Source organism: Lynx canadensis, chromosome E1, assembly GCF_007474595.2.
Source record: "Lynx canadensis isolate LIC74 chromosome E1, mLynCan4.pri.v2, whole genome shotgun sequence".
Lineage (NCBI taxonomy): Eukaryota > Metazoa > Chordata > Mammalia > Carnivora > Felidae > Lynx > Lynx canadensis.
This window is the reverse complement of record NC_044316.2, coordinates 2,737,053-2,758,702: the sequence shown is the minus strand read 5'-3', so window position 1 is coordinate 2,758,702 and position 21,650 is coordinate 2,737,053. Positions and strand designations below refer to the sequence as shown.

Sequence of the window (21,650 nt, the reverse complement as noted above, 5' to 3'; positions counted from 1 at the left end):
AAGCAGCACACAATCCTTCCAGAGGGTTTCAGGGGGCGGGGCGGAGATGGAGATGACTCCCCGCCCCGCCCCTGCCCGCTGTGGTGTGTTAGCCCAACCTGGGGGGGCGACATGGTGGGGGAGGATGGGTCTGGGGGAGAAGGTGTTACAGACCAGGATGGGCAGGCGCCAGACCCCTTCAGGGCATGTGTTTGAGGACCGGAGAGAAAGTCAAAGTGGCTGCGATAAGGTGACCCGGGGGTGGGCACCAGATGGTCACGCCCCGTCCCCAAGTCCATAGTAAACTCTTGGATTTGACCTAAGGGCAATACCGTTTTATGCTCTGGTGAGTTTTAAGCATGAGAGTGGCCCCATTTGCCTTTTTTTTCTTCTGTGTCCTGGGAGGGGTGGGGCCCCAGGGTTTGCTCCCTGCCTTGCAGGGCTGGGGTGGGGCAAGCAGTGGAGGGCCCCCCCAGCAGCAAGGGACTCAGCTTCCTGTGTGGGTGGCCATTGTGAGTGAGCCAAGCCAGCGAGCTCGCATCCTTCCCAGGTGCCTCCCCTGCTCTCTGGTCCACCCCTGGCCCAGGAGAACCAGTTCTTCAGCCCCGTGAGCATCTACTCGGTGCCACGTTTTGGCCCAGCCACATTCTCGTGCCTGTCCCATCCGTGTCCGCGGCCACGCTCGCATCCCCACCACCCTCGTCTCCGTCTGTTTCCCCCCGGGGATCTAATTCCCACTCGAGACTCTTGCCCTGATCAAACCCAGAGCCGCCGCTCCGGCGTTTTTGGGGAGGGGGGACAAAGGGATTGGCCGGGGGGGGGGGGGGGGGATCTGTGGAGGATGGGTTCCGATTTGAGGAGGCAGCTTTCGCGGATGGAGGCAGATCCCCACCATTTGTGGTGACACCCAGGGTCAGCTCCCGGCCCCGCCCCTCCTCTGTCTTTACCACTGGAATAGAAGGTCAAGGCGGGGCCTCTCACCCCTACTGCCCTGGACTCTGTCCCAGAGGGGCCTGGAAGGGCCGCTCCGGAAACCCCTGAGTCTCGATTCCCATGCCGTCCCCGCCCTGCGCCCTGCTCCTCACCCAGATAAGCAGCCCCCTGGGGCACAGTCTCGAGGAAAGGGGCGTGGCTTCAAAGTAGGGGGCTGGGAGAGCTCGCGCGGAATTTGCATCTTGAGATGCAAATTTGCACCATCAGTCTCCTAGCATCCCCCAAGAGTCATCTGGGTGGCTGAGCAGAGCCCAGGAGGGCAGGCCTGACCTGCCTGACAGCTCCTGTCCTTGGCCCAAGGGCAGCACTGTGCCCAGGCGGATGAGACAGCCCTGCCAGTCACCCAGCACAGGCATGACTACCCTCAGCCTTCTCCCAGTCCTGCCCCCATCCCCGTACCCCATTCCTGTCCCCGCCATCACCACGCCAACCCCCCCCTCCCCGCCTCAGGCCTCACGCTAACCCCAATCCAGCTTTCCTCTCTGAGTCCTACCCCTGATTCCAGTCCCACCACTGATGCACTTCCCAGCCCTGACCTTGTCCTCATCACCAGCCCATCCAACCATTAAGAATCATGTTTTCGGGGCACCTGGGTGGCTCCACGGGTTAAGCATCTGACTCCTGGTTTCAGCTCAGGTCATGATCTCATGGTTTGTTGAGTCTGAGCCCCACAGCAGGCTCTGTGTTGACAGCATGGAGCCTGCTTGGGATTCTCCTCCTCTCTCTGCCCCTCCCCTGCTCTCTCCCTCTCCTCCCTTCATGTCTTTACTCAAAAGTCCCCTTGTCAAAGAGTGCCTCCCTGGCCCCTCTGTATCTAAAGTTTGCTTCTTATCCGTTTTTTAAAATATATATACATTTTTTAATTTTTTAAATGTTTATTTTATTATTTTTGAGAGAGAGAGAGAGCGGGCGAGCAGGGGAGAGGCAGAGAGCAAGAGGGAGACACAGAATCGGAAGCAGGCTCCAGGCTCTGAGCTGTCAGCACAGAGCCCGACGCGGGGCCTGAACCCACAAACCGTGAGATCGTGACCTGAGCCACCCAGGCGCCCCCGCTCCCTCATACTTTATAATTTCCTTCCCTGCTTTGTTTTTTCTCTTCAACGCTTATCACCATTGAACATAATATTGTATTTGCTTCATCTGTACACAGTATTATCTGTTTCCTCCGCTAGAACTAGAACGTAAGCTCCAGGGGGAAGGGCAGCAATTTGCTTTGTTTACAGAACGCACCTAGGGCCTGACGTAGTGCCTCTGGGCACACAGTAGGGGCTCCGTTGGCATCTGTTGGTGGTGCCGGAGGCACGTTGTCCAGGCAGAAGAGAGCTCAGGGGAACTTGGGGGAATGAAGTCTGTAAGACAGGCCGTGGGAGCTACGTCATTACCCGTCATTACCCGGAAGGTCAGAGGGAGCCACTGCCAGGCTTGAGCTGGGGTGGGACGGGGTGCGGGTGACTTGAGCACATTTGGGTCTTAAGAAGGTCATTTCACTCCCTAACCCCAACCACATCCCTGTCTCTAAGCTCAGCCTGAATCGCACCCTCACCCAATCCAGAACCTACTGGAATCTTCTCTCCATCTCAGAATCCCAGCCCGCTGTGGCCCTAACTTGGCCCCGGGAAGCTGTGTGAACTTCCCTCAACAGTGAGGAAGGGTGACTCCCCAGAGGGCATCTGAGAAGGTGCTTCCTGGTTGGCCCCAGCTGTCTCTAAGGGCGGAAGGCTAGAAGGCAGGTCCAGGCAGGGTGGATGGGAGTGTGACCCTCCCCTCACTCTCCCACTCTCTCCCATCATCTAACTGCGGTCCCCTGCACCTCCCTCCACTCAGCTCTGTCCTGGGGCCCCGGCCCACCCCAGTCCTCATGCCTCCTGCGTCTGCGATTCTATGGGACACTAGCCCCCAATCCCACCTCTCTTCCCGCCCCAAATTTTCCCCAGAGCGCTTCCTGTCCAAACAGAGGAATGATTGTTTCCTTCTCTTCCGGCTTCAGGAAGCTCTGTGAGTATTTCACTTGTTCTGTGCATCTGCAGTGCCTAGAAGGGTGCCTGGAACCCTGTGTGCTCCAGAAACATCTCCCAAATGCATGAAGGCAGGAAGGAATGATTTGGTTCCAGACGAGCCCAAGTCTCTTGGAGCCCAACCTTTATTCCAATTCTCTGTTTAGCTTCATCAGTTTTTTTGGGGGGGTGGGGTGGGGTGGGGGAGGTGAGGATGAGTACTTTATAAAACGAAAGAGGAGTGTCTGGGGGGCTCGGTTGGTTAAGCGTCCAATCTTGATCTTGGCTCAGGTCACGATCTCACGATTCGTGGGTTCGAGCCCCGCGTCGGGCTCTGTGCTGACAGCTCGGAGCCTGGAGCCTGCTTCCGATTCTGTGTCCCCCTCGCTCTCTGCCCCTCCCCTGCTCGTGCTCTGTCTCTCTCTCTCGCAAGATTAAATAAAACATAAAAAAACTGAAAGACAAAAGAGTTGCATAGTTTCGTCTGTTCTCAAATTTGGTGTCGATGGAATGATACAGCGTGTACCCTTTTGTGTTATGCCTGGCATCTTTCACTCAATATAATCTTTGCGAGATTCATCACCGTGGTTTGTTCTTCTTCTTCTTTTTTTTTTAATTGCGGCGTAGAATTCCGTAATGATTAAACTACAGATTACATGCCCACCCCTTAGTGTATTTCTTGTGCCCCCAGTTTTGCTCTGTCATCTATCTATGTTTGTATGCCCCCCCCCTCCCCAGCTGATCCTGGCCCTGCAAAGAGCGACAGACACCCTCTCTCCCTCCCTGATCACCTCTCTCTGGAGCTTCTCTGTGCCCCAGCGACCCGAGGTCAAGGTCGGCACCTGTCACCCTTTCTCTCAAGGGCGCTGGGGCAGGAGGATCAGTTAGCCTTCCCCTCTGTGGCCACAGCCTGCCCTGTGGCCCGGAGAGGAACGGCCAGGCAGCAGGCCAGTTGGACGGCGAGTTTGTGTCGGGCCCCGTCCCCTCGCTCCCACCCGCTGGGGGCCCCGGAACCGAGGCTGGTAACCCCGTTGCCCATGGGTCTGCTTGGCAGGGGTGTCTTGTGCCGTGGCCCATGGGGGCGGGCAGAAGGAAGGCGCTTATTAGGCTGATACAGATCTGGGGGCCCCGCCCAGCCCTGTCCCCTAACTTCCCTGGGGCCCTGGCGCAGGCTGGACTGGCTCCCCCGCCCCGAAGCCTCCTTCATCCAGGGCGTCTTGGGTCCGCCCTCTCAGAAGCAGGCCCAGCGCCCTGCCGGCCCGGCTCCCAGCGCGCAGATCTGGGCTCCGAGCTGCCCTGGGGGCCAGACGTCCTTGCCTCACCTCTCCCTCTCGGGAGGCTGGCCCCGTCCACGTCTCCCCGTCTGGCTTCCCCTGCCTGGTCTGGGCCCCCGTGCGGCCCCCGAGGAGTCTGGACTCAAGCCCTCCCTCCTGCCTCCTGAGGAGTAGCCATGGCCACCTACAAAGTCAAGGTGGCCACGGGTACCGACCTCTTGTCGGGCACGATGGATTCCATCTCGCTGACCATTGTGGGGACCCAAGGAGAGAGCCACAAGCAGCTGCTGAACCATTTTGGGAGAGACTTTGCAACTGGGGCGGTGAGTATGGGCATGTGTGTGTGTGCATGGGTGTGGTTTGTGAGTCTGTGTGTGGTGTGTGTATGTAAGTGCGTGTGATGTGTGTGAGTGTGTATGTGTGTGGCATAGGAGTGTGTTTGGGGTGAATGGGTGTGTACGTGTGGTGGTGGGGGGGCTCTGAAAGTTCCCAAGGGCAACTCCAGATGCCCTCCCCCGTCCGCCCTGCCCCCAGACCTGGCTCCCAGGGGTCTCTGCTCTCTGGGCCATACTGCCTCATCCCCGGTCTGTCACCTCCCGCCCCTGTGTGGCCATTTCTCCACTCTCCCTGCCTTTTCTCACCTCTCCTCGCTTCCTCTCTATCACTCATCCGCACCCCTCGTCTCGGCCTCCCCCCCATCCCTCTCCCTCCCACCCTTACTCTTCCTAAGGTAAGTTCCATCATAACTGGCTTAAATGCACCTTGGATTCTCTGTGGCTGAAAATGGCATCAGACCAGCCTGTCCGGCGGGGCCCACCTGCTCCATGAGGGAGACACCCTTTGCCGGTCCCTCAGCCCTGATTCCGAGTCAGGTCCGGCCACCTGCCTCTACATCCTCTTAATTGGGCACTCTGTCTATGTGGCCACTTCTGTCTCTCCGCATCTTCACTGACAAGTAGGAGCAAAGGGGGCTGGCGGGACCACCTCTGCCTCGCTCTAAGCCTGTAGGAGGTCTGGGGGGCCCTGGACCCCACCTGGACCCCTTTGGGGTCCACCCCCTGGGGGGCCGCATGGCTTCCTGCAGCCTCGAGTGGCTAAGGAGGGCTGGGGAGGGTGGCTGTGAATGGAGGGGGGGTAATCCTTCCTGCTCAGCCCTGGGTAGAAGGGCCCAGCAGGTGCCGGCTGGCCGACTAGGTGTGGGGGGAGGAGAAACCAGACCCAGATCGCGTCGTCCCAGCCCAGCGCGGCGAGCGCGGCACCCCCTCAGCGGAGCGGAGCCTGGGTGAGGGCCCAGATGGGTGGGCGGGAGGCCCGAGGGGCCGGGGGCCAGTCCTGCCCGCTCACCCGGCCCTGTGCCCTGGCCAGGTGGATGAATACACCGTCCGGTGCCAGCAGGACCTGGGGGAGCTCATCATCATCCGCCTGCACAAGGAGCGTCACTCCTTCTTACCCAAAAACTCCTGGTACTGTAACTACGTGCAGATCTGTGCGCCCGGCGGCCGTGTGTACCACTTCCCCGCCTACCAGTGGATGGATGGCTACGAGACCCTGGCGCTCAGGGAGGCCACAGGCAAGCCCTCGGCACCCCTCCCGGTGCCGCCGGGCCCCTCGCTCCCACCTGTCACCCGCCGGGCCCCCACAGGGACTCCCGGGAACACCTGACGCTCTCGCGCATCACCCTGGGTCATTGCCACCGCGGGGCCCAGCGCCGGGCCGCAGCCTTGCAGGGACAGACAGGAAGGAGGTTGGGGCCACCCTCAGGGTCTCAGGACCCCAGGTCCGGGCTGAGACAAGCGTGCTCTCCATTAGCTCCCTCGCAGTCCTACCCCTGACTCCCGCCACTGCGGAGACCCGTGGCTGCGCTGAGTACGGGCCTCGGGTGCCCTGTCTGTGCCACGTGCCGTGTCTGCCGCTCCAGAAAGACCCCCCGTGACTCCAGCGAGGTCCGTCCCTGCAGCACGAGGCCTCGTCACTCTGATGGGGAGGCCCCATCGCCCCAGCTGCTGCACATTCTGTCAGGAAGCCGTGTTCGCTCAACACGTCTCCACAGGACAGAGTGCGAGGGTCTGAACCTTGTCATAGGAGCCCTGGGCGTCTAACTGCGCATTTTGTGGACTTGAGGGGATGTCCTGTGGCCCCAAAGGCCTCCCTACCGCCCCATTAGGACACCTTATATCTCTAGCAGGGCTCAGTGCTGCTCCAGAAGGCCCCCCCTTCTTCCATCAAGGCTCCATCATGGCCCAGCACGAGGCTGGGTTTTCCCTGGTGCCTGGTCAAGGCCGCCGGGCTATTCTCCCAGTCACTCGGTTACTGCCCTGGAAGAGGGACAGGGAGTGTCTAAGCTCCTTGCGTCCACCCCCTGCCACCGCCCTTGTCTGGTGGCCTTGGCTCTGCTTCCTGATACGCGGCTGCTACATGGGGACTACAGGCTTGTCCTCTTCTGTCATCATGGCCCCACCGTCCCAGCTTCTGTCTAGCCTCCCTCAAAGTGGACAGGAGGGCAGGGCACTTGGGTCTCCCCCCCCCACCCCCCCAGGCAGCTGATCACCTTCCTCCATTTCTCGTGTCCCCGGCAGCAGGGGCACTGAGCGAGCTGGGGAAAGAGGCAGGGGTGGGGGGGGAAGGCAGGCCTGGGGGAGGGTGGGGAGGGCCAAGGGGAGGGTCTCACAGGGGGGCAGGAGCATCTTCCCGCAGCCATAGGTCTGAGTGCATGGGAAGCAGGGGAAGGGCAGGAATGGGGCCGGGCGGGGCAGCCTTGGGGAGAGCAGGGCGGGGAGGCCTGAGTCACTGGCTGGGCCCCTCACCGGGGGATAAAGCCGAGCTGGGTCTCCGGGTTGGACACTGTCCACCCAGAACACAGCATAAGCTGAGGGACGTGGAGGAAGGGGAGGGTGGCGAGGAGGGCCTCACGGGAAAATGACGGGGCTGCTGTGTAGAAACGTGCCAGCCTGGGACTACCCGCCGGGACGTCCGACAAAGTTCGCAGCCCAGCTGACCGTTTTCTCCTTGTAAAATGAGCACGCCATCTGGTCCCTTGGCTGAAACTTTTGGGGCCAGGGGTTTTTTGAAATTCAGATTTCATTTAGAGCAGGTGCGCACATATCCATCTATACCGATTTATACCATTCACACGCTCCATACGTTATGCCTTGCATCCACAGCCGCAGCCCCTAGTCAAACATATGAATATTTCTGCAGCCAAAACTATGGATAGTTACACCAAGTGAGTTCAATAAAGACTGTGTAGAGCCTCGGGTTCTGCCCGCCAAGGTATTTGTGCCTAACTTGTGGAAAAGACGAAGTTGATTTCTATGGTCTTTTGGACTTTGGAATTGCGGAAACTGGCTCTCCGGCCTATACAAAGAGTCACCTGCCTTGCAAGGTTGTCCCTGTGTGGATTAAATTATGATTGTTTTTTAAGTTTATTTATTTTGAGAGAGAGTGATAGAGAGCAAGTGGGGGAGGGGCAGACAGCGAGGGAGAGACAGAATCTCAAGCAGGCCCTGTGCTGTCAGTGCGGAGCCCGGCGCGGGTCTTGAACTCACAAACCGTGAGATCATGACCTGAGCCCAGATTAGGAGCGGTCGCTTAAGCGACTGAGCCACCCAGGTGTCCCTGGATTACATTATTAACAGAAGTAAAGTGTTTACAAAGTGCCGGGTACGTAGTAAGCGCTAAATAACTGTTCTTCAATAGCGTTTTAGTCGGTCCAGAAAACGGACCACCCAGCTTCGTAGAGCGAGGGGGCGGAGGGTGGTCCTTGATCCTCTCCTCTGAGTTTTTGGGAGGAGACACGCGCCCCCTCTTCCTGGGTAAACCTTCCCATTCCTGGTCTGGGGCCCCAGGGCCAGTCTAGAGGGCTGGAGCTGAATTCGGATCCTTGAAATGGGCGGGGGTCAGACCCCGAGCCTCCTCTTTGGTCTCCCGGCAGGAAAGACGACAGCGGACGACACGCTGCCGATCCTTCTGGAGCACCGCCGGGAAGAGATCAGAGCCAAACAGGACTTCTACCAGTGAGGAGAGGGCGACCGGGGCTGCGGGAGGTCAGGGGGTGGTGGCGGTGAGGGGGGCGCGGGGCGATGGCTTGGCCGTCGGCCCATCTTGGCGCATGCGCATCAGGGCCCACAGTCTCGGCTTCTCTCCGCACCGCAGCTGGAGGGTCTTCGTTCCCGGCCTACCCAACTACGTGCACATCCCCAGTTACCGCCCGCCTGCGCGGAGAAACCCCAACCGGCCTGAGTGAGGACCCGAGGCTGCCCTGGGGCCCCTTCCGTGGCTGACCCCTGGGCTCTGCCCCCTCCACCTTCCCCGGGGCTCCGCAGGTGCCAGGCCCCAGCCCTGCACTCTCTCCCACAGGTGGAATGGTTATATCCCCGGTTTCCCGATTCTCATCAACATCAAGGCCACCAAGTTCCTGAACTCAAACCTCCGCTACTCCTTCATCAAGACGGCCTCGTTCTTCTTCCGCCTGGGGCCCATGTGAGTGTGCGCGAGTGAGGGGTCCCCGTCCCGGCTCCGCGCCCGCCTCCACCGCAGCACCCCCCCCCCCCACGAGCTCGCGACAGATCGCCATCCGGGCGGGCAGAGAGCTGAGAAGCCAGGCCCGGGGAGCCCGGGAGGTGGCGCCAGACCCCCGGCCGCAGAAGGACCTGGTGCTCTGGGCCCGGAGGCCAGGCGGCCAGGGGCCTCGGCGGGGCTGGCGCCTGCCTCTCTGAGCGTCTCCCCCTCGAACCCCGTCCCTAGGGCGCTGGGCTTCAAACTCCGCGGCCTGGTGGACTGCAAGCAGTCGTGGAAGAGGCTGAAGGACATCAAGAAAATTTTCCCTGCCAACAAGTCCATCATCTCCGGTACGAGGGGCATCGCGCACCGAACCAGGGGAGCCACGCGGCCTCCGGCCGGAGGAGCTGCGGGCGCGCGCTGGAGGCGGGACCCCCGTCGGGGCCGCGGGAGGCGGAGCGCGGGGTGAATCCGAGGCCGAGGGGACCAGAAGGGCGGGCGCGCCCCCTGGCGGCCTCAGGGAAAATGTCGCCCTGGGCGTCTCCAGCCGCTCAAGCGGAGGCTGGGGGCTTCTCTGGGGTCCCCGGTCTTCTTCTGTCCAGGGCCTCAGCCCCACGCTTCTCTGTCCCTGAGGATGACCGGGTACCGTCTCCCCCTCCCCAGAGTACGTGGCCGAGCACTGGACAGAAGACAGCTTCTTTGGGTATCAGTACCTCAACGGCATCAACCCAGGCCTGCTCCGCCGCTGCACGCAGATCCCAGACAAGTTCCCCGTCACGGACGACATGGTGGCCCGGTTCTTGGGCGAGGGAACGTGCCTGCAAGCGGAGCTGGAGGTGAGGCCCCATCCGGAGGGGATCCCTGGCCTCCCCGTCTCTCCCCACCCACCTTTGCTGCCCCCAGAGTGCCCTCCGCTCCTGCATTCCCCGCTCGGGTCTCTGGCCAACCCCTGCCCCCTGGGGGCGCGGGGCACTCCGCACCCAAGGCGTGAGTCCCAGGTCCGGCGCGTTGGCGCTCACCTGCCCTCCCCTTTCGGCCCCCTTCCAGAAGGGGAACATTTACCTGGCCGACTACCGCATCTTGGAAGGCATCCCCAGCATCGAGCTCAACGGAAGGAAGCAGCATCACTGTGCCCCGCTCTGCCTGCTGCACTTTGGCCCAGAAGGGAACATGATGCCCATCGCCATCCAGGTGCCTGTGGTGCAGGCGGGGGGCCGCTGTGTGAGCGTGTGGCCAACGCGAGAGCCTGGCGTGTGGCCCTGTGTGTGGGCCTTGGACTGAGGCCCCGGTGGCCCTACAGACCACTGGATGCGTGTATGCCGGTGCACGAACTCGGGTCTCTGGGCGTGCACTTGTGTGCAAGTCCCCGTGCGTAGAATGGGCACACTGGGTGTGCGCGCACAGAGGTGACCAGATGGGGATGTGCTTGGTTGTTCTGGTTGTTCAAGCTTGTCTCTTTCGGTCCAGTCATCCATTTGCTCGATAAGCCAACACCTGCCCTGGGCCAGCCCTCTGCTGGAAACACTGAGCTAATCAGACGTGGCCGCTGCCTTGAGAGAGAGTGGCCTGGCAGGAAAGGGAACCGAGGTACTATGTTTCCAGGGGCCTCCACCAGCATCATGTCCAAATTAGAAAAAGGCATCCCTCTGGGGAGGGGGTTCAGCCAAACTCTGATGTTCCTGGCTCATTAGTGGAACAGCGTAGGCTAGATTCCAGGGACTTCCTCTGCCCCAGGGGGCTGGGTACCCTTGCGCAGTGCACAACTCCTGCAGCTGAACGGGGCGACTGTGGGGTTGAAATAAGGGAGGCTTCTCAGGCAACTTGTGAGCTGCTTTTTCTTTTTTTATTTATTTTGAGAGAGAGAGAAAGAGCACAAGCAAGGGAGGAACGGGGGGCGGGGAGAGAATCCCAAGTAGGCTCCACACAGCCAGCACAGAGCCTGACCCAGGGCTCGAACTCCCGAACCAAGAAATCAGGACTGGAGCTGAAATCAAGAGTCGGATGCCTAACCCACTGAGCCACTCAGGTGCCCCTTGTGCTGCTTCTTAAGAAATGAGTGGGAGCTTCCAGGTGGGGGGGGGGGGAAGGCACTGCAGGCAGAGGGGACATCAAGAACAAATGTGAGGCAGGAGAAAGGGCCCTGGTGTGCTCAGGGGACCAGAGGGCCTCGAGTGTATGGAGTGGCATTTTTACCTCCTCGGGCTCTTCTCTGCCTCCTTCCTGCAGGGGGGGCCCATGTGTGTGTGTGTATGTGTGTGTGTGTGTGTGTGTGTGTGTGTGTCCTCACTTAACTCTCCCTCCTTCCCCGTCCCCAGCTCAGCCAGACCCCGGGGCCCGAGAGCCCCATCTTCCTGCCGAGTGACTCGGAGTGGGACTGGCTGCTGGCCAAGACGTGGGTGCGCTACGCCGAGTTCTACTGCCACGAGGCCATCTCGCACCTGCTGGAGACGCACCTCATCGCGGAGGCCTTCTGCCTGGCCATGCTGAGACAGCTGCCCATGTGTCACCCTCTCTACAAGGTACGGCTTTGGCCCCGGGGGCCTCAGAAAGGCACCTGGCTCGCCAGCAGGTAGAGGGACTCCACTGAGACTCAGGGAGGCAGCCAGGGACCCCCAAGAGCGGGCTCGGGGTGGGGACTTCCTAAAGTCAGAGGGCGTAGCGCTGCACAGGGAAGGGGGTGCCCCGTCCTCTGGGGGGTAACCGTGGTCCTCTCTCCTGGTCTGTCTCCCGTAGCTCCTCGTCCCCCACACCCGCTACACCATCCAGATCAACAGCATCGGGCGCGCCCTCCTCCTCAACGAGGGGGGGCTGTCTGCCAGGGTAAGACGTGTGCCCCGAGCCCAGCAAGGCACCTGCTACCCTGCCGGCCTTCGTGGGGAGGCGAAAAGCCGAATTTCCCACTTGAGATTGGGAGGGGGCACGGCCGGACGGGACCGGTTTACAGGGGTGCAGAGGGGGGCGCTGGCCCGGAGTGTGGGCATGCATGGGGCGGGGGCTGGAGGGGCATCGCTGGGCTGTGTGTGTGACGGGTGTGACCCTCAGCAGGGAGGCCCTGCCGGCCTCAGAGTCTGCCTCCTCCCCGACAGGGCATGTCCCTAGGCCTGGAAGGCTTTGCGGAGGTGATGGTGCGGGCTCTGTCAGAGACCACCTATGAGAGCCTCTACCTCCCCAATGATTTTGTGGAGCGTGGGGTCCAGGACCTGCCGGGATATTATTACCGAGACGACTCCTTGGCAGTGTGGGACGCGCTAGAGAGGTGAGGCCGGGCCCGCAGTGGGTGGCACTCGGGCGGACGCCCTCGCAGGGCGCAGGGAGCTTTTAAGGACTTGACCCGAGCCTGGGTCTGATGCTGTGTTTGCCCCACAGCACGTGCCCGCCCCCAGGCCTGGGGCGGCCAAGGCCAGGGCATCCTGGGGGAGGTAAGAAAAGTGGGGAGGGCAGGAGGAGGATCCAAACTGAGGCCTGCCTCCCCCCCCCCCCCATCAGGTATGTGACCGAGATCATCACCTACTATTACCCGTGTGACGCAGCCGTGGAGGGTGACCCAGAATTGCAGTCCTGGGTGCAGGAGATATTTAAGCAGTGCCTGCTAGGGCGTGAGAGCTCAGGTAGGGGCCCGGGGCTGTGGGATGGGCCCTCCCGGCTGGGCCACAGCAGGTCTTGTTGGGGACCGAGGGAGCCAAGTCTCGGAGAGGCTGGGGAAGGAAACGTGACTGCCCGTGGGTCCATGTGTGAACTCAGGGGCTGGGGGTGGGGGGCAGGGTCATCTCTGTGGACTGAGATACGGGGCATGAGCTCAAACAGGAAAGGCTGGTGCATGCTGGAGGTGGGGAGGCTGGGAGGACCCAGGAGGGCGGGAAGGAACATCCTGAGGTCATCACTTGGGTACCACGCAACCAATATTCAGCGAGCATCTGTGATGCGACAACGCCGCGCTGGTTGCTAGGAGGCGAAGGGAAGGAGAGATACAGGTGCCTGCCCTCAAGTTCACGGTCTCCAGGGTGGGGCGCCCACTCAAGTACACGGGCAATTATACTATCTCGGGACTGCTGCAGGCGGGGCCGTGTGCGGGAACCCAGGGGAGGCAAGTAATCCGGGTGGAGGGAGAGCAGGGGGAGAACAGAATGCTGAGATGCAACATCTGGGCTAACATCTGGCCAGGACCTGCAGGACGGGGAGGTTAGCCGGGAGGGGCTGGAGGGGGGGTTGAAGGGCTCTTGGTGGGAAGCCAGAGTGGGCAGGGGGAGCCCCGAGAGCTCAGAGGCCCCAGCTACTGCTCTGAGGGTGGGGGTTGGCCAGGCTCTCCGGGGGGCCGAACTAAGGCTGAAGCCCCAGCGGGGGACAGTCGCGGGCCCTGGTTCAGGAGGTTGGAATTACCCTGAACACTAGAGGGAGCCCTGGAGGCGTCTGCAAGGAGATCAGCTTTGTTTTGTTTTGTTTTTTTTTAAGTTTATTTTTATTTTGAGAGAGAGGGAGAGAGAGCGAGCATGAGCAGGGGAGGGGGCGGGTAACAGGTAAGAGAAGCTGGCAGCTACATTGGGTGTGAGACCAAGGGCCAGGCTACTGAGAAATCCATCTGGCGTGAGTGCAAAGGTTCAGAAGTGTGTGTGTGTGTGTGTGTGTGTGTGTGTGGTGGGAGGGGACTGTGCTGAGTCAGGGCAGGAAAGCCAGGATTCTTCCAAAGCCGTTCCCCTCCTGAGTCCTGGGACCAGAGAGGCCCCCCTAAGGGAGCTGGAAGAAAGACGGGAGGGCCCGACCTCAGACAGGTGCCCGGAGCTGCTCGGGAGGACCTCTGGTCAAGGCCACTTGGGGCCGCCTCCCAAGGTGGTCTGGACGGGGGGCGGGTGAGTGGGTGGGGGATTGGAGTTATGGTCACAGGAGGGCCAAGCGGGCGGGATGAGCGCCCCAGGGAGGTGGCAGCTTGGAGTGTGGGCCGGACGCGCGGGAGCCAGGCCTGTTGGCGCCCTCTGCCGGCCATCGGGGACCAGGCGGGACTGACGCCGCCTGGGCGTCCCCGCGGCCCCCCCCCTCCCCCAGGCTTCCCTCAGTGCTTGCGAACAGTGCCTGAGCTGATCCGATATGTCACTATAGTCATCTACACCTGCTCCGCCAAGCACGCCGCCGTCAACACCGGGCAGGTACCTACGCCCCCCAGCCCCGGCCCCAACCTCAAGCCCAACCTCAGCCGTCATCCCTGCTCGGGCCTCCTCCCCGCCAAGTCCCGGCTTCCGTCCCTAGCTCAGTTTAAACCCCCAGCGTCCCGGGGTGCTCTCTGACCCCCGCCTCCCCCCGCCGCTGCCCCACCTCCAGCTGGAGTACACCGCCTGGATGCCCAACTTCCCGTCGTCCATGAGGAACCCCCCCATGCAGGCCAAGGGGCTGACCACTCGGGACAGCTACATGGACACGTTGCCGGATGTGAAAACCACGTGCATCACCCTGTTGGTGCTCTGGACCCTCAGCCGGGAGCCTGACGACAAGGTGCCCTGGGGCGGGGGGGGGGGGGCAGGGGGAGGGAGGGCTGGGGGCTGGGGGAGGGGTGCCAAGGGGGGGAGGGGAGGGGCAGGCGGCGGAAGGCGGAGAGCCGGGGGCCGGTCGGTCGCAGCTGCCCCGTTCCGTGTCCGCAGCGGCCCCTGGGCCACTTCCCTGACATCCACTTCGTGGAGGAGGCCCCGCGGAGGAGCATGGAGGTCCTCCGCCAGCGCCTGGCCCAGATCTCGCACGACATCCGCCAGCGCAACAAGGACCTCCCGGTGCCCTACTACTACCTGGACCCGGTGCTGATAGAGAACAGCATTTCCATCTAGGGCCGCGCTCCCGCCTCGCCTCTCCTCGCCTGCACCCGTTTTCCAAAAAAAAAAAAAAAAAAAAAAAAAAAATGTCACTTCAAACGGCCGTGGGTCAGCCAGTGTGTGTGGCCATTTACGGAGGGTGCTGTGGGGTGCGGGGGTGCGGTGTCCCGGCGCCCACACTGCCGTGCCCTTCACCGCCGCGGGGTCCAGGTAGGCTCAGGGGGCGCCAGGCCCCTCCTCTGCCCCCCCGCCCATGTCCAGGCCAGGAGGCTCTGGAAGGCGGTGATGCCTTGCCGCCCGGGGCTCCTCGGTGACATCCTGGGAGGTGACAAGGTGCTCTTGGGGACCGCAGCGGGAGAGCAGGCCGGGACCTCTGCACCCCATGCGATACCCCGGCCCTGTCTTGCAACCCAAAGCGATTCTGGTCCACCTTAAGTCCCCCTGCCTGGGGACCCAGACCACTGAGGGCCCCAGTTCCCCAGAATACCTACCCAAGGGCAGAGCACCACCTGCCCCCCGCCCACCTAGGCAGACAGATTCCCCCCCCCCAAGACTAGTCCAACTTGAAACAAACTGTGCATCCGCCCAGGCAAGAGACCACCCTGAGCCCAGCCTGCCGCTCAAGCCCGAGGGCCCTAAGCTCCACCTACTGTGAACCCGTGTTATACTAAACCACACTGCCAGCCACCATCTCCCCCCAGGCTCTGCCCACCAAGGAGCGCGGCCTGCTCAGTGCGCCCTCCAAGTAACCTGTTGTCTCCAGGATCCCTTCCCCACCCACTCTTCTGGAACCCGAGAACCGCCCCCCATTTCTTGCCCCCGCCCTGGGCCTTGCTTCGTTGCTGACATCCCAGAGGGGCACATGGGCTTGGCATGTGGAATTGACCTCGGGGAGTGGGTCCACCTGGCCCGTCTGGCCTTTGGTGGTAGAGGGTGGGGGTGGGGAACTGCACGGTGGGGGCAACGTCAGGCCCCCCATACTGAATTCGAACGGACCCCCCCCCAAACCCGGGAAGCACAGAGTCTCCACTGCTCCTGTTAAGGCCCATTCGTTCCCGTGACCCTGCTTCTCCCCCAGGTTTGGCGCGGGGTCCCCCCCCCACCCCCTGGCCGCTGTCAGTGGGAGCATGGTCAGCTGAGCAGTTGGTGATCACGGTGCTGGGGCGGGGGAGGGGGGGGGAGGGGGAGGATCCTGTGCCTGGGGGTGGGGTGGAGAGAAAAGAGCTGAAAGTCAAGGTCGGCTGCCCTGGGGAAGAGGGGTCTGGAGGGCGGGAGGCAGGAGACAGGTGCGGACACCTCTCCTGAGCTCACGCGGCTTAGAAAACCCTCCTGTAAGATTTCTCGGGCCCAGGCCTGCAGCTCTGAGTCTCTGCTCCCGGCACTGTCGTCCGGGTAATAGATGCCGACAATATTGGACACAAAGCTGGAGATTCAGGAGTTCGTGGTGACTAACGCTTGGGAGTCTGAGGTGCCCAGGGGTGTGGGTTGGAAGAGGCCACTGAGATCAGCTGCCCCCAAGGGAGGAAAGCGAGGCCGGAGAAGGAAAATGGCCAACTACACACGGCGCGAACTGCTGAGCTCACGACCTCCCTCGCCACCAGGGGGTGCAAATCTAGCACCCGGGAGCTTAGACGGTTTGCAGGTAGCTTTTGATTGGTTACCAAGTTTCTTCTTTGTTCCTATTTTCAAGTTGAATCAATGGCCGCGGGGTGAACGTTTCTCATGCTCAGAGGGCACGTCCTATCCACCCGAGGTCTGCTCTTAGGGCTTTCCATTTAATTCTAATAGTAACCTGTGGGATAGATGCTCTTGTAATCCCTGTTTCAGATGAAGAAACAGGCACAGAGAGGCTAAGTGCCTTGCGTAAGGTCACACAGCAGGGAAAGAAGAGGCACCAGGAAGGCACTGCGAAATAGCAGTGCGTTTGGGCAGAAGGTGGGGGGCAGTGGATGATGAAGCTCACAGAGATGTAGCTGAAGGTGAGGCCCGGAGCCCTCGGGCCCCAGGAGGGCCTCGCTTCTCTTCGGCCGCCCGGATCCAGAGCCCGCGGTCTGGGCAGTAGTCCCGGGCAGGATCCTGAACGTGTCGGCCAGCCAGCTGGTGGGGCGGGAGGAGGCAGCGGACGACGCCAGCCTCTGGCCCTTTGGCGATGGGCTCCAGAAAGTCTGCCCGTTCCAGCAAAGTTGACCGTGACGGGCAGAGAGTCCCGCCACTCAGGGCCACAGCTCAGCCCCGCCGGGCCGCCCTCTTCCGACCACCGGGCTCCCGGGCCTCCCGGACCCTGACCCGGCTGATGGGCTTTCCCGGCGCAAAGCGTGGGCCTGCGTGTCGAGGTGGAGGGTATGGCAGAAACAAGGAATGAGCAGCAAGGGACAAGAAGAGAGGTTAGATGAGGCAGCCACGGGGGCCCCACAGCTCCGGGCACTGGGGCGGGGGGGGGGTCCTCCCTTCGTGTAGGAGACGTGTAGCCCCTGGGCAGCTGCCACACAGAGGCAAAAGGTCCCCATCACAGAGCGGGGTCAAAGCAGATGAGGGGCCAGCCGGTGTACCGGGAACGCAGTATCGCGCCCAGGTCTTGGCCAGGAGCCAGTCCTCAGCCGTGTCACTGGGTAGGAAGACGGGGCTGCCTGGGCCAGGTGTCTGAGAGAGCTGGAGGTGGGGGGAGGGTCACAGGGGAGGGTGGGCATCTGGCAGAAACCGGCTGCAGAGATGCAACCCGTTAGCCTGCGCACGGGGCCAAATCACGTGGTCCGTTTCCTTAGTAGCTGTGTTTCCTCAGGAAAGTGAACTCACCTCTCTGTGACTCAGGTTCCTCGTCTATAAAGTGAGGTTGGTGACCCTCGCCCCTTTCTCCCTGGGTTGTTCTGATGATTAAATGGGTTAGTTCTGGTGAAATACCTACACGGCACAGCCTAGGCGCTATAGGAATGATTCCTATTCTGATTGCTTCTTGTGCATCGGGAAAGGAAACGAGTTGGGAGGTGAATCGACCTAAGTCCCCCTTGTTGGCGGAGTCTGGTTGAGGGCTCCCTGTACGAGCCCAGAGTTGCCCAGATACCCAGTGGTGTGGGACAGAGACGGGCGAGAGTCTAGAAGGCTGGAAGGGAGTGTGTGGAGATCCCTTCCAGAAGGGGTTCTGTTTTTAACTGTTCGGAACATGGTCATACGGTCAAAGGTGCATGATTCAGTAGAGTCTATTTTTCTTTTTAATGTTTATTTATTTTTGAGAGACGGAGAGCATGAGCAAGGGAGGGGCAGAGAGAGAACGGGTCCAAAGCAGGCTCTGTGCTGACAGCACAGAGCCCGACGCGGGGCTCGAACCCACCAATCGTGAGATCATGAGCCGAGCTGACGTCGGACGCTTAACCGACTGAGCCCCCCAGGCGCCCCCAGTAGAGTCCATTTTGAACCCCATGTGAAGGTAGTTTGTTTCTCTGACACCGACGATCACAACATTCCCATCAAGGTAGGGATCATGGGACTCCTGGGTGGCCCAGTCGGTTGAGCCTCCCACCTTGGCTCGGGTCATGATCTCGCGGTTGGTGGGTTCGAGCCCTGCGTCGGGCTCTGTGCTGACAGCTCGGAGCCTGGAGCCTGCTTCGGATTCTGTGTCTCCCTCCCTCTCTCGCTGCCCCTCTCCTGCTCACTCTGTCAAAAATAAACATTGAAAAACATGTTGTTGTTTTTTTTTAAAAAGATAGAGACATAAGAGGACAAGATGGGAAAAACTAGGAAGAAAACCTAGTTAGATGAGGCGTGATGATTAGCACTTGGAACAGGAGCATTGGGAAGAAGGAATCTTTCGGTCAGCGTGAGGGTAGGACGTGGCCCCTTTGTGCCCAGCCCTCCCAAGGCCCTGCCTTGCTGACCTGGATGGTGAGGGACAGCAGGAACCCGTCGATCTGGGCGGGGGGTGGGCAGCCAGGAACTGGGGCAATTTGTTAATGACACTGGGGTAGAGGCCCAAGAGGTTGGCATGGCCCACCGGGTACAGAGAACTTTCTGGGGGAGCGGAGGGGGAGGAAGAAGAGGGCTGACGGAGGGGACAGCCCTGTGCAGCTCTGGGGAGCTAGGAGGAGGGCGTGGTGGGGTGTTACTCTGAACCCCAAAGGATTTCACTTAAAGGAACCTTCCTCCCTGGAGCCAATGGGGCACCCCAGCCCAGAGCCACCTTCTGGTTCCAAAGAAAGAGAGCCCTCTCACCGGAGCACTGGAGATGCTTCTGTGTGGTCAGGCCCAGGCTTCAAGAACAAACACCAGGGAGGTGAGCCCTGCTCAGGACAGTGCCTCGTGAAGCAGAACTTTCCTGGGGTTGAGGCACCGCTCATCCTAGTAGGGCCACAGGGGGGAGAGAGAGCTCTAGGGGGGCGCTCAGCAGACCAGCCGTAGGGCATCCTCCGTCACCAGGAACTGGCAGGGATCCTGGCGAAGTAGCAGGAGAGAACATTCCCCACTCGGCCCCACCCCCTCAGCCCTGGCAGGCACAGAAAAGGGCCCCTCCTTCCAGGGGTGAGCAGTAAGCTTTGGCTCAGAGAAGTTGCTGGGGAAGGAGGGGAGGAAGGGCAGCGAGGGCCGGGTGGAAGAGAGGGGGGTCAAGGGCGTTGGGAGTCTGAGCTTCTGAAGGCACCGGGGATGGAAGGAAGGGAGGCCGGACCCCTGGGCCCCTGACCTCCAGCTCAGCCTGCAGACTGGTCCCGGGGCTGGTCCAGCACAAGGGCCCCGTGGCATCCGTGATGGGTAAGTTCTTCGGGAAAACTGAAGTCGTTGGACCAGGATGGGGAGGAGGCCATTCAGAAACCAGGAGGCAGAGGCGGTGTCCTGCCGCCCACGTTCAAACACACGCTGCAGAGAGCGGGTGTGGGCAGGGCCGCCCTGGTCCCCGGGGACCCAAGCCCCTGCCTCTCGCATCGCCACTACCCTGGGGACCCGGATCGCCAGCTGCCTCCTCGCGGTCAACCCCTGATGTTCCGTTTCTCCCACCCCAGCTGGTTGGATGACTGTCCTCGCGAGTGGTGCCTCCGAAGGAAGGGGATTGGAGGCTTGGGTTCTGCGTGGGGAGCCCCTGAGTCCCCCCCCAGCCCCGCCCATTCTGGGGTACAGCTCAAGTGCTCCTCGATGCGGGCCAGGACTGCGTGTGGGACTTGAGCGCAGTGTGAGAGAATCAGGATGAGGAAATCGGACCGCAGCACAGCCCGGCCTGTCGGTCCGTCCGTCCTGAGCGTCTGCTCTCTCGCCATGCCTCCAAGTCCAAGATTCACCGGGGCCCAGGTCCTGTGATGCTCCTTTTGCCCGTCCGCCCGGGCTCGCTGGGCTCACTAGCAGGTCCCGGGTCCTCGCCCGACCGCCTGCCATTGGGAGCGCAGCAGGAGACAGGTGGACGGCTGGCACGGGTCTGAGAGGTGCTGGGGCTGCCGGCAGGTGGTTCTGGGGAGACCCCGAGGCGCCTGTCCTCTGCGCAGGCGCGCACCGGCCCTTGGCCCTGGCTCGCCGCCTCCTCGCCGGATCTGGGTTTGCTTTTGGCTCCGGGACATTCCTTGTCCCCTCCTCCGAGGCGCCTCCTCCTCCTGCATCTGTCCCGTCCACTCCCAGCCCTGGAGGCCAGTGTCCGGGAAACACCCCCGTGTCCTCCCTTTCTCCATTTCTGCGTCTCCTGCCCGGGCGGGTCCTCAGCGCTTCCGCAGGTCGATGAGGGTGGAATGCACGAGGTCTGCCTGGGGTCCCCCCCAGGGTGGTGAGCAGAGGCCCCCTTCTCCCCCCGCCTCACCCCCCAGCCTTGCAGGGCTGCAGGCCGGGGCGCCCTGTGTGTGTGTGTGTGCGCGCGCACGCGTGCACGCGCACAAAGGCAGGGAGGAGGCTGGGCCCTCCCTCCAACCTGTCAAAGCCTAATTTCCAAACTGCAAACACGATTCATGCAATCAGAGCGAACACAAGTCAGAGATTTAATTCAAGTCGGTGAGGCGGGCGCGCTGGTTCCGAGGACCGTTGGGGGAGCTGCGAGTTGAGCGGCATTTAGAGACGTGCCGTGCTGAATTGTGCCGCCCTTTGTAAGTGTTACCTGGTGTTTTGTTGGTTGGTTGTGTTACAGACTGAGGGTTTGTGGTAACCCTGCAACGAGCGAGTCCATCCATCCGTGCCCTCTGCTCACCCCACATCTCTGTGCCACACTTTTCTCGCAAGACCTGTACAGCGAAACCTAGGGTTGCGAGTACCTTGTTCTGCAAGGGTTCCACAAGACGAGCAAACCCGTCTGATAAGTTTCACCTTGATGAACGAGCGATGTCTTGCGATAAGGAGTAGCACGCGGTGCCACATGTCACATGATCACGACTGAGCCAATGGCTCTTGAAATTCTCTTAGAGATACAAGTGCCTTGGATAATAAGCGTGTTCCCAGACCAAGGCTCTACTGGGTTTCAAACGTTTTTAAACCTTTATTTATTTGAGAGAGAGAGAGAGAGAGAGAGAGAGAGCAGGGGAGGGACAGAGAGAGAGGGAGACAGAGAATCCGAAACAAGCTCCGGGCTCTGAGCTGTCGGCACAGAGCCCGACCCGGGGCTCGAACCCACGAACTGCGAGATCGTGACCTGAGTCGAAGTCGGACGCCCAACCGACTGAGCCCCCCATGCGCCCCTGGGTTTCAAACATTTTCATCACCCTGTTTGTTATGGGGATTTGTGATCAGTAATCTTTGCCATTGCTTTGGGATGGCTTGGGCTGCGCCCATATGAGACAGTGCTTGTTCTGACCACCCCACCGACCAGCCATTCTCCCTGTCTCTCTCTCTCTCCCTCCTGACCTCCCTATTCCTTGCGACACAGAAAAATGGAAATTAGGCCAATTAATAATGACCCTGCAGTGGCCTCTAAGTGTTCAAGTGACGGGAAGAGTCGCTTGTCTCTCACTTTAAATCAAAAGCTAGAAACGATGAAGCTCAGTGAGGAAGGTGTGTTGAAAGTCGAGAGAGGCCGAAAGCTTGGCCTCTTGTACCAAAATTAGCCAGGTTGTGAACACCAAGGAGAAGTTCTGGAAGGAAATAGAAAGTGCTTCTCCAGTGGACACAGGAAGGATGAGAGAAACAGCCTTATTGCCGATGGGGAGAAAGTTTGGGTGGTCCGGATGGAA

General features: G+C 61.1%; 1 protein-coding gene across 1 annotated transcript; it reads left to right on the top strand.

Annotated features, from left to right (window-relative positions):
• The first annotated feature begins 4,416 nt into the window (after window positions 1-4,416).
• On the top strand, window positions 4,417-14,550 carry ALOX12B (arachidonate 12-lipoxygenase, 12R type). The gene is made up of 15 exons (XM_030296060.1): window positions 4,417-4,563; window positions 5,606-5,810; window positions 8,172-8,253; window positions 8,393-8,479; window positions 8,597-8,719; window positions 8,984-9,087; window positions 9,401-9,573; window positions 9,785-9,928; window positions 11,053-11,256; window positions 11,471-11,557; window positions 11,824-11,993; window positions 12,224-12,345; window positions 13,775-13,875; window positions 14,048-14,218; window positions 14,365-14,550. The coding sequence occupies exons 1-15, from the start codon at window positions 4,417-4,419 to the stop codon at window positions 14,542-14,544; spliced, it is 2,100 nt and encodes a 699-aa protein (XP_030151920.1). The 3' UTR covers window positions 14,545-14,550.
• Window positions 14,551-21,650: the final 7,100 nt, after the last annotated feature.